Source organism: Panicum virgatum, chromosome 4N (assembly GCF_016808335.1).
Source record: "Panicum virgatum strain AP13 chromosome 4N, P.virgatum_v5, whole genome shotgun sequence".
Lineage (NCBI taxonomy): Eukaryota > Viridiplantae > Streptophyta > Magnoliopsida > Poales > Poaceae > Panicum > Panicum virgatum.
The window spans coordinates 36,915,150-36,927,814 of record NC_053148.1 but is presented as its reverse complement, the minus strand read 5'-3'; the positions used below and the strand labels follow the sequence as shown (position 1 = coordinate 36,927,814).

General features: G+C 46.3%; 1 protein-coding gene across 1 annotated transcript; it reads left to right on the top strand.

The window, feature by feature from the left end:
* The first annotated feature begins 1,330 nt into the window (after positions 1-1,330).
* LOC120668657 (UDP-glycosyltransferase 90A2-like) lies at positions 1,331-3,168 on the top strand. Its single transcript, XM_039948398.1, has one exon. The coding sequence runs from the start codon at positions 1,362-1,364 to the stop codon at positions 2,859-2,861; it is 1,500 nt and encodes a 499-aa protein (XP_039804332.1). The 5' UTR covers positions 1,331-1,361; the 3' UTR covers positions 2,862-3,168.
* The last annotated feature ends 9,497 nt before the right edge of the window (positions 3,169-12,665 follow it).

The following is a 12,665-nucleotide window of genomic DNA, read 5'->3' as shown; positions in this document are numbered from 1 at the left end:
AACTAAGCACAAAAATATATGAATAGTGTGCATGTGTCAGAAAGAAGGCGAAGCGCCCCGATGGAGATCTACTGTTACATATTCTTTTTCTAGAACACTCCTTCCACGGTCTCCTTCCAATGCGCTTTTCATTTTTAAATGGTCCTGCTGTGCAGCACTGTTCCGAAATACACTTCGAATACACAACCCGTACCTGCACCCCACGAATCTTGACGCCATCCTGTCCGTACACATATCCGGCTCACCGGCGCCGCGCGTCCCCTGCATTTGGCACCTGCTCCTGCCTCTGGCAAAGATCACTGCATTGCAGCCTCCACCAACCTTGCAGCAGCACGGCCCGTATGAACCCCCATAACTTAGGCCTGTTTAGATTTCAAATTTTTACACCCCAAAACATCACATCGAATATTTGGAGACATGCATAGAGTACTACATGAAGTCTATTTACAATAATTTTTATACGGATGGGCTGTAAATCGCGAGACGAATCTAATGAGCCTACTTAATTCATGATTTGCAACAGTAATTCTACAGTAACCATTCGCTAATTATGGATTAATCATGTATTAATTAGGCTCATTAGATTTGTCTCGCGGTTTACAATTCATCTCTGCAAAAATTTTTATAAATATATTTTATTTAATACTCCGAAATAGTAAGATTCCGGTTTAAAAAATTTTGGCCAAAAAAACTAAACAAGACCTTATTCAAGATGTTGCTTGTGCCAGCGGTGGCGGTGGCTGCCGGTGGCGTTTCCAATTCCCCACTGACGGGCCTCGTTTGACCTGTATCTGCACCTCTAGTCCTGTACCCTCCCCCCATCCATGGATCATGATCAAGCAAGAACCACAGTGTTGACTAGTGACCACCGCCAGCACTACCAGAGGAGGCTATAATCACGACTGTCACTGATAGCCACTGATCCTGATCCACGATTACCGGTGCTGTCAGCTTCAGCTACCACAGTGCCTGGACAGCGACGAGGTGAATTCATGAGCGGCCTATGAAGAAACCCAAACTTCTGAGGAAGAGGAGAAGCACCTGACAGATTGTTGTGGCATATAATAGTGGTAGATGCGCACCGGTTGGCAAACTCTGAAGCTTGGTTTCTGGATCAGTGGAGTAGCACACATGAACAACCTCTAATGATGGATTAATTAGGTTTATTAAATTCGTCTCGCGATTTACAGACGAGTTCTGTAATTTATTTTGTGATGAGTCTATATTTAGTATTTCAAATATAGGAAGATGTATTTTCAAAAATTTTACACAGCGCAACTAAACCAGGCGCCAGTATAAATCACCCCAGCGATACTTCAACTTTGCAGCACCCAACAGCAGCAGCAACGCCTTAGCTCGCCATGGCCCCGACGACCGCCACCCAGGACGCCACCGCAACGCACCACCACCATGCTGCCAACGGCACGCCGGTGGCCGGCCGTGACCACGTCGTCATCTTCCCCTTCATGGCGAAAGGCCACACACTCCCGCTGCTCCACTTCGCCGCGGCCCTCTCGGTGCACCACAGGGACCTCTGCGTCACCCTGCTCACCACCCCGGCCAACCGCGCGTTCGCCGCCGGCCGCCTGCCCCCGTCGGTGCGCCTCGTCGAGCTCCCGTTCCCGTCGCTGCCGCCGCTGCCGCCGGGGGTCGAGTCCACCGACGCGCTCCCGTGCCCGTCCCTGTACCCGGCGTTCCTGCGCGCCACGGCGCTCCTGCGGGACGCCTTCGCGGGGTTCCTCGCGTCGCTCCCGTCCCCGCCGCTCGCGCTCGTCTCGGACTTCTTCCTCGGGTTCACGCGCCGCGCCGCGGCCGACGCCGGCGTCCGCCGCCTCGTGTTCCACGGCATGTCCTGCTTCTCCATGGCCACCTGCAAGGCGCTCATCGTGAACCCGGCGGCTGCCAGCGTTGGACCCGCCGGCTCTCCGTTCCACGTGCCCGGCATGCCGGAACACGTGACGATCACGCCGGACGAGGTCCCCGACACGTTGGTCAAGTTGGCCGACCCTGAGGACCCCGTGACCCGATTCGTCATCGACGACGTAGGCTTTTCGGACGTGCTCAGCTGGGGCGTCCTGGTCAACAGCGTCGCCGCGCTGGACGAGGACTACGTGGCGCCGCTCGAGTCATTCTACCAGCCGGGCGCCCGCGCGTGGCTCGTGGGCCCGCTGTTCCTCGCCGCCGGCGACACGTCGGAGGGCGACAAGGAGCAGGACCCCGACGGCTGCCTTGCCTGGCTCGACGAGAAGGCGGCGCAGCCGGGATCCGTGGCCTACGTGTCGTTCGGCACGCAGGCCCACATCACCGACGCGCAGCTCGACGAGATTGCCCACGGGCTGGCGCAGTCCGGCCACCGCTTCCTCTGGGTCGTCCGGTCCGATACGTGGTCGCCGCCGGTGGACGTGGGCCCCGACGGCCGGATCGTCCGCGGGTGGGTCCCGCAGAGGAGTGTCCTGGCCCACAAGGCAGTCGGTGGATTCGTGAGCCACTGCGGGTGGAACTCGGTGATGGAGAGCCTCGCGGCCGGGAAGCCCATCCTGGCGTGGCCGATGATCGCCGAGCAGCACCTGAACGCGAGGCACGTCGCGGACGTCCTCGGCGCGGGCGTCAGGATCCGCACGAAGGCCGGCTGCATGGCGGCGCCCGACGTCGTCGGGAGGGCGGAGGTCGAGGAGAAGGTGAGGCAGCTGATGGACGCCGACGGCGAGGCCGCGAGGACGATGCGGGCGAGGGCTGCGTGGGCGCGGCAAGCCGCGAAGTCAGCAGTGAGCGACGGAGGAGCGTCGCGTGTCGCGTTGCGGGAGCTCGTCGACGAGCTTCAGAGGACCTACGGTGACATCGTCAGTGAGGGGAAAATGTAGCTAGCTGCTCGGTCATTTAAGAGCAAAATTAATAATACAGCAGCAGCTAGTTGTAAAGATTCTTAAAGCCCTACCTCTCAGCTTACTTATATATTAGTTATCCACTTATCCTTTCATTACTAATATAAGGTTCATTTGTCTCTCTCATAAGGTTTTTTTTTCTTATGTCGAAATTGGCTGCAAGCTTGCAGTCCGCTTCTCTTCTCTTTTCTCTCCTCTCCGCCTGAGCATTTAGCTTACTTGCAGCCTGTTATAATACTTGTTTTGAAGTAACGGATGTCATATCAAAATGCATTTATTTTCCTTTTGTGCGCGTGTCCTAGCAATCCAATCCTCTTCTTGGCAGTTGGCACCCTCTGTTCTTCTTGAATATGATCCTGCACATATCCTGATGGGTAGTGCAGAGATTTTGAAAGTCAGAGGATTGAAAAGCCGAGAGATGTACCGCCGACACTTGTTCACCCTCTGTTCTTCAGATTATTCATTCATGCATTTGGGTAGTTGGTGCAGATTAAAATAGAAAGTCAGAAGAATGGTGCGGATAATTAAGTTTGTTCCAGGTCACCGGATGTAGTAGTTTTGATGCTTGCAGGCTTGTTTCAAGCTCGTATTGCTTTGAGAAAACCGGCCATCGACCTGAGCTTTCCTCGCCCGCACACTGCCGTCCATTGAAGCTCATTGGCAGAGCGGCAGAGGTGTCGGATGGCGGAACCGCTTGGTAGTCTGGTCTAAGACGCGAACCGGTCGCAAGGGACCCAACCTGCTAGTGGTTTGGCAAACCGAACCAAACCGAACCAAACCATTTCAATAATATATATTATAGCATTTCAGACCACCCCAGTCTGCTATCTTCCAAAACCATATTAAACCAAACTGCATGCACCATCTCAACCAAATTGAACCAGCCCACCTTTCCAACCCACGGTTTCAAACTTCCATCCCTGTACGTCCATACAGTAACAATTATGGCAACAACCAAGTTAGAAGCTACCCAGTTCGATGGTTCCAGACTTGAAGTATAATCAATTCATCAATTATACCAGGCATAATTCAAATAAATTTATACATAGGTACAGCAACAACCAGCAGAGAATTCTCAAGCCGTGCAATGGGTTCACACGACACTCAAATAAACTGACAAATGCAAGACTAGTTTCATTAAGTACATATGAAGTTCACATAACACTGAAATAAACCGACAAGTTGATTTCAATAGCAGTACAAATGAAATAAGTTAAGACATATTGTAGGTCCATTTCCTCCGGTGCTGCCTGGACAGCAACCTTGCGCTACTCCAACAGATCATTTGGTACCTGTATGACAAATGAGCAAACAAGTTCAGTTTTAAATTGACATAGAAGGATGAACAGAGTCTATTTTTTTTCGAGTGAAATCAACTGAAATACTCAGAAATATGCAAGAATAAAATAACTCAGAAATATGCAAGAATAAAATAACTCATAACAGAAATAGTATGAACAGTAATTGCAGCATGCAGCTTACAGTAAAAGAGATGTACTTCCACAAGCAAGTGAAACAAGATAGTGAATAGATTGTAACCTAAGCTGCACAAGTCAAAATCCTATCTATATCTTTAGGCTTTCTGCCCTTGATCCATGCATGCCTGTTCAGATATGGTCATTATCCAAGGAGGATATTCAGAGTAATTGAAACACCAAAGATATTCAGAGTGCAAGCAGGAAGAAGTTAGAACCTCCATTGGTCTACAACATTCAGAGTCCGTTCACATGAACTGAACTCTGAAACCTCTCTCTAAAGTACATGGTTAATCAGATTTCCATGCCTTGATCTGTAGTTACTAGTGAGACCTCACATTTCACATAGAGTAGATATAAATATCTGATGATGAAAAGGATAACACTACCAATTCTTCAGTTCAGACTATATGTTGTCGCAATTTTTGTTTTTTGTACTGATTTTGTCATATTTGTAGTCCAAAGAGAACTCAAACGGGCAAAGGTGCGCTTTGCCGCTTTACTGACTACTTAAGAAGAAGGGAACAAATCGATCCATAGGAAAAGAAGAGCAGGACGCTGTACCTAGCGCATCTTAGTGCACAAATCGATACTTTTACTCTTGCTCAGAACCTGCAAACAATAAAACAATAAACATTGATTAGGAAAAAAAAATAAGTAGGTAACCAACAACTCTAAATTGTAGTGACAATAGGGAGTTATAAAAACAGATGCAGCGATGCCATACCTTCACCATCAGAACAGAATTTAGAATCTTTGGTCTTATATAGCCAATCTTTCGCGCAGACAAGGGCCTCAAGCATTCCCGGAGTTAGTGAGCTTCTATGATCTCCAAGAATCCTTCCCTCTAAACTGAAAGCAGATTCGGATGACACCATGCTAAGAGGAATTGCAAGGAAGTCTCGAGCCATAGCTGAAAGAACCGGAAACTTTGCAGCTTTGCTTCTCCACCAAGATAGAACATCAAAATCTTCTATGTTATTTTCAGGCTCTTCTTCCAAGTAGACATCAATCTCAGATTTTTGGGACTGTGAAAGCATCACTTCAGACTTGTACTGAGCAAACTCAGCATCGATTTTTCTTTTCCCTAGAGCCGGTGAGCCCATGATATTGCTACTGCTCATACTATGTGAAGTACTTGTATTTGTGCAGCTTGTCCTTGTATTCTTTTGTTCATACAATGTGAAATACTTTCTCATCCACACCAAGGCAAATTCCACACGAGTAGCAATCTGATCTTCATTTTTGCACACCTTCTTGAAAAAGAAATCCAAATAGAGTTTTTTGTTTCTTGGATCTAATAAAGTGGCAATGACTAGTGCAAGGTTAAATGCAATTTCCTTATTCTTTCTAAGGGGGTTGTGATCTTTACTTCGAGGGTTAGCTTCATCTGGCTCCCAGTACTTCTCAAATTTAGAACACATGGATGATGCCGACTCCTTCAGCAAGTTAGTTGACTGCAAGGCTGGGTCTACCTTTAGTGCATGTTGGATGCAAAGGACTAAGGGCAGAAACATGTGTGCCGTTGGTTTCATGTCGGCTGAAACAGCAAGGTGAGATCTTCAAAAGCTTTGAGAAACTCACAAATTGCTTCCGCTTTCATCCATTCTTCTTCACTAGGACAAACTTCCAAATATTTTGAAGCATAAGCATTTAGAACAGCCTTGTAATCCGATGCTTCTCTAATCATTTTGTAGGTAGAGTTCCATCTGGTTGGAACATCAAGATAGACACCAGCTTTTGAGGCTACACCCTTTCCATTTGCAATTGAATTGAATGCTTGGAGTCTTGATGGCGATGAGTCAATGTGCTTTAATAGCTCACGTATCATTTTGATCGCTGAATGTATTGTCCTCATCCCATCTTGAACCAAGATGTTAAGTATGTGGGCACAACATCTAACATGTAGATGATCTCCGCCAAACATTAGGTCATACTTGCAATCTGTTACTAACAGCTCACATGCAGTCGTGTTGTTGCTAGCATTGTCTAATGTCAAGGTAAAGATGTTCTCTCTTATTTCCCAATCAGTTAGACATCTCAGCAATTCTTCTTCAATTGCATAGCCTGAGTGAGGATACTCTAGCTGTTTGAACCAAATAATCTTTTTCTTGATCTTGAACGCTGCATCAATGTAGTGTGCACTGACTACCATGTATCCTAAGTCTTGTGATGATGTCCAAATATCAGATGTCAAGCAAACACGAGAATCCAAACTCCGAAGTTCAGCTTGAAGCTCCTTTTTCATCTCTACATACTTCTTCAAGCAGTCGTCACGAATTGTTTGACGACCCCTAACTTTAAAAGTTGGTTGCAAGGTCCTTAGCCATGGCTGGAGGTAAGGGTCTTCAAACTTCAGGAATGGAATCTCAGCATGGATGATATACTTAATCATCTCTTTACGACAAAGTTGTGGGTCAAATACAAAAGGAAGCTCAGATGATGGTTGCTTGCTGAGGGTGGCCTGATATTTCTGTCTGATAGGACTAGGGATTGCTGGGCAAGAATTTGCAATGTGACCTCTTAAACTGCTTGTGCCTGATTTTGTGTTTAGATGTATTCCACAATACTTGCAAATAGCCTTTAGTTCGCCATCCACTTTCACAAGATTTGGCTCAAAGTGTTCCCAAACATTAGACCTTGTACGACGCTGTGTTTGACTAGTGAATACCTCTATGGAATCATGACTTGAACTCCCAGAAGCGTTGGACGACATGTTTACCTAATAAATAGTAATGACAGGCACTAAACAAAATAGTATGGATATAACAGAACTTCGTAATCCTAGGATGAAACTATCAAGCACTAGCACATGACAGAACTTTCTGATCCACGAGCATATCCAGCACAAGAAAAGCAAACCCAAAAGTAACCACTAGAAAAGCAATTCACCTTGCAGCAAAACAACTTGAAAAGGGAAAGGGAACATATGCATGATAAGTGACCTCCAAATCTTTTAAACAATGTATGATAACCAGGCTTTATGTTTATTATCCAAACATTGTACAACCAGACAACAAAGCATGAATACTGGTAAACCATCACATATTCTCCCTAATAATCATGCCGTACCTTTAGCCACTGAGGGACGTTGCTGTGGTTGCCGGTGGCGAGGATGACCGCGGTGGTCGATGAGCTCGGCGCCTCCGCGGACGAGTCAACGAGGCGGGATTCACCGAGGCAGCGCACAACCCGAGCCAAATCGCCGCGCAGACCAATCCGGATCGAGCCGCATTGGGCGCCGCCTCCCTCACCCTGGAAGCTCCCCAAGCAGCGACCTATTCTCTCCCCTACGAACACCTCGAGCAAACAGAGCCACGGGGAAAGATCCACGCGAGGCGCTGGTCGGGGCGTCACGTTAGGGTTCTCGGTGAGGTGCGGAGGAGGATGCGGGGGTGGGAGGTGGCCGCGGCTGCAGAATCCTGCTGCGTGAGGTGGGAGGGAGATAGATTGGTATTGGAGGTGCAGCGACGGGAGGTGCGGCCCCGACGGCGGGAAGCGGCAGCCCCGGCGGCGTAGGAGCCCTCCGGCCGCAGCCCGCAGCGACGGGAGCAAGTGGGCAACGAGGAGTCGAGGATTAGGTTTCAGACTGAAACACACCGAATCGAACTGATAAAAAGAAAAACCGAACCGAACCAGCCCATTTGATATGTGGATCCACTATACACCAAACCAATTGACCCCAAATAACAAAACCGACCCACTAAAACCGGGCTCAGCCCACACCACTAGGAGGCTGAGCCCCACGTCACAGCAGCGCGCTTCTGGTCCTTCTCATTAAACAGTTTGGGCTAGTGTACATTGTACAAGGACAACGACTTTGGTCGGGAGGGGTGATACATTTGTCGTGGCGCGCTCCAATAATGTCTTGGTGAAGACAAGTAGGGTGAAGCCTCGCCAGTTAACATAATTGAGTTGTAAGAATAAAAAAATATTTTATTTGCCAATCAAACTTTCTTGGGAAAATTCGTCCGAGAAAACGTCAAACTATGGATCAATCATATAAAGGTAACGCTTAATCAGACTTGTGGCTCCATAGACTTGAAGTTGCAAGGACAGTGCAAATCATCAGTTTTGTTTTCATCAGTCGCTCATTTCAATCTTTTGTATTATTCGCCTTATTATTCCTTTACCAGGTAATAATAGCCCGTGCAGTACGACATGCATATAGAATTTACGTGAGATAACAGCTCTTCCAAACTACTAATGATATTTATGTTAAAACCCTGCACAAACTTTCTAGTACACATTAATTCTTTTCTTTCAATATCTTTTGGAGCCAAAATAATCTTTTTATTTGAACATCTTTTTGGAGCAAACAACGACAGTCAGCATGGCTTGAATTCATTTGAGGCAGAAACTAAAGCCTCGCTATAATGTGAGATGCGTACAAATATAAGACTATGGTATACTTTCCACTGCATATAATGGAGGCACAAGGCACTTCTCACTTAATTCAAGTAAAAGAGAAGTCTAGCACTTTGTAAAATCAGTAGACAATACAAGTAAACACATAGGCTAGCCAGTATCCACTCAAGTAAGCATCAAGGAACCACAAACCTTCACATTGTACCTTATGCTCACATGTGAGTCATCTCAACAATTACCTAGTTAAAGAGGCATAATGTAACCAGAGTTCATTTAGACAGTGTTGTAATTACCTTAATTAATGTTAGTAGTAATAAAAAAGTAAAATATAATAAGTTATTTATGGTGTCCTATGGCACGGTTGTGTGCTGGCTATGGCTGAGATCAACCATCGATCATCTTCTTGCCATGTATCTGGTCTTGCCTCCGATCATTCTGTCAGAAGTCTAGGGCCCCGTTTGGTTGCGCTGTGTAAAAATTTTGAAAATGCATTTTTCTATATTTAAAGTACTAAATATAGACTGGTCACAAAAATAATTACAGAACTCATCTGTAAATCGCGAGACGAATCTAATGAGCCTAATTAATCCGTCATTAGAGGTTGTTTACTGTAGCATTACTGTAGCAATTTAACGTCTAATTACAGTCTAATTAGGTTCATTAGATTCGTCTCGCCATTTACAGACAGCAGTCGCAATGCGTTTTTTATTTCGTCTAGATTTAAGTCTCCATGCAGGTGCCGAATTTTTTTTTTTGGAATTTTGAATTTTGGAACTGAACACGGGCTAGCATTAACATTAGTTACAGTCGAGGAATGGGGACAATAACCCGGGGTGAAAGTGCGAAACGAACATGATGGGACGCGTATTGAAGAGCCGGGCCCCTGCATTTGGCACCTGCTCCTGCCTCTGGCAAAGATCACTGCATTGCAGCCTCCACCAACCTTGCAGCACGCCCGTATGACCCCCATAACTTAGGCCTGTTTAGATTTCAAATTTTTACATCAAAAAACATCACATCGAATATTTGGAAACATGCATACAGTACTACATGAAGTCTATTTACAAAACATTTTATACAGATGGGCTGTAAATCGCGAGACGAATCTAATGAGGCTACTTAACCCATGATTTGCAACAGTGATGCTACAGTAAGTATTCGCTAATTATGAATTAATCATGTATTAATTAGGCTCATTAGATTTGTCTCGCGATTTACAATCCATCCCTGCAAAAAGTTTTATAAATAGATTTTATTTAATACTCCGAAATAGTAAGATTCCGGTTTAAAAAATTTTGGCCAAAAAAAAACTAAACAAGACCTTATTCAAGATGTTGTTGCTTGTGCCAGCGGTGGCGGTGGCTGCCGGTGGCGTTTCCAATTCCCCACTGACGGCCCTCGTCAGACCTGTATCTGCACCTCTAGTCCTGTACCTTCCCCCCATCCATGGATCATGATCAAGCAAGAACCACAGTGTTGACTAGTTGTTGGTGATATGCCCAAGAGCCCATCATCACAATACGGTTTAAAGGCCCAAAAGGATATTGATCCAAGAGGGATTAAGGTTACTAATGGGCCTATGAGATAGAAGCCCATTAGTACGCCCTATATATACGAGGGAGGGGCTAGGGGCGAAACCCTGAGCTGCGCCACCTCCCTAGCCGCCGCCCCTCCCTCTCTCTCTCGGCCGCCGCCCTTGCCGTGCGTGCGGTGCTAGCACACCGACGCCCGGCGTTTCATCCCCGTACGTGTGGACTCCGTGGAGGCGCTGCTGCGACTGCTGCGCTGATCGGCTGCTGGGATCAAGTACGAGGAGCTCGGTTCGTGGGACGTGATCGACTACTTCCTCTACATCGACGCGCGACTTCTTCCGCTGCGCTGCGCGTCTAGTGGTAACGATCTATGATCTTCTACTCGCAAGCGTCTTGGGTATATGCGGTAGTGGTGCTAGCGTAGCCTACCCGTTTACCTACAATGGTACCAGAGCCATCTTGCGTAGTTTTTGGTCTGGATCTTTTGCATATAGGTGATATATTGTTGTAGTAGATTGGATCTATTACTTTTGCACGGTTTGATTAGATCAATTGGTCATAAGGGGTTAAAACTGGAGCGAGTTGATTGCGCGGCATGTGACAAAAGATTAGTTTGTGTTCTTTCTCTGTTATGCATACGACATGTCCCTACCGGCTGGAATCACCATCGGGACTAACTGTGTGCATAGTCAGCAGATTGAACCAACAGATCGAGGTCATATGTAGATGCAGTCTTCTCAAGTGCAAAGTTTGCACGGTCAATGTGATTGGCCTAGTGAAAATTGAGGCATTATGAATGGCTCGGATTTGAGGTGATGCGATCACTCTGATGAGATTTTCATAGGGATTCCATAGATGCGATCTGTGTAATTCCGTGAGGTTTTTAGGGCGCTGCCCTGAGACCCGCGGGGGGCGGCTCCCCCCTCGACCCCCCCGCCCGCTGACCGGTCAGCGGGACCGCCGTTGCTTTCTCGCTGTAGCGGCTTCCCAAGCGCTACTTTGGTAGAACACGTCGTACGCCTAACTTGTTTTTGCAGGGTGTGATGTGAATAGTATGGCCTCAATGTCATGTGATGATGTATGTGATGATTTGTGCGGCCTGCGTGTCGCAAGTTAACACAACCGGGTTGAGGTTGCACCATTATTGTATAACGACCTGCGTGTTGACTTGTGATGTTTGAATCCTCATGTAATTATTTCACTAGCTATTAGATGTAGTAGCTTAGTATCTTTTCATGGAGGCTTCAATCATGATGGCGATGATGATCACCACAAGACAGGACGGATGGCAATGGAGGTCACCTTGGAGCCATGGCGATGGAGCCCATTGTGATGCAAGAGGCCATACTATTCACAATATAATATGATTATATGCCTGTGATGTTTATTTTCCTGTCATACTATTCTTTCATGCTTTTACATATGGTGGATGCTTTAATCATGATAGAATAGCTTCCCTCAGAAAAGGTTGAGTTTTTTATGCCTTTTACCAATAGCTGCACCTATAAATTTTGATCGTTGTGTGGTAGGTTTACCAAAGTAGAGTAACCTCAGCTATCACTTTTGTATAGGGTGGATGTCGGACATTCACAAGCATAGTATTGGTTTACTCAGCAAAGCTATCAAAACAGTTTTGGGCTTTAAGGCATAGGGTTGGGGCCGGGGCATTGAATGCCACCCAACAAACAAGAGTCGCATAGAGATGTGATTAGTAATTTGTTACTTACCTGTATCACTACTTTTTCTAGCCGTGATGCTAAAGCTCACTAGAATTTTAGTGATTATGGATCTTGAACCACTATATGTCATTAGAGGGAAGATGATTTTGATATAGTAGGTTGTCTTTTGTTAAATCAGTTAATGAAAGTCTTTACATAAACTTAGTGCTGAAATCTTGCTTTACTTTAATGTTGTAGATCATGTCTGCCAGTAACAATTCCGCTTTTAATTTGCGTTCTGTTCTTGAGAAAGAAAAGTTGAATGGAACAAACTTTATTGATTGGTACCGCAACCAGAGAATTATTCTCAGGCAAGAGAAAAAGGAGTATGTTCTTGAGCAGCCATATCCTGATGATCTCCCTGACAATGCAACTGCTGCTGATCGCAGAGCTTATGAGAAGCACTGCAATGACTCACTCGATGTCAGCTGTCTGATGCTCGCCACCATGTCCCCTGATCTGCAGAAGCAGTATGAGCATGCGGATGCTCATACCATGATCGAGGGGCTGCGTGGGATGTTTCAGAACCAAGCCAGGACTGAGAGGTTCAATATCTCAAAGTCCTTGTTTGCGTGCAAGCTGACAGAAGGTAGCCCGGTCAGTCCTCATGTGATCAAAATGATTGGTTACATTGAGACTTTGGACAGACTTGGTTCTGAATTTCACCAAGATTTGGCTACTGATGTTATT

Bases quoted from the DNA above. Each gene is read 5' to 3' on its own strand.
- LOC120668657 (XM_039948398.1), top strand. From the start codon at position 1,362: ATGGCCCCGACGACCGCCACCCAGGACGCCACCGCAACGCACCACCAC.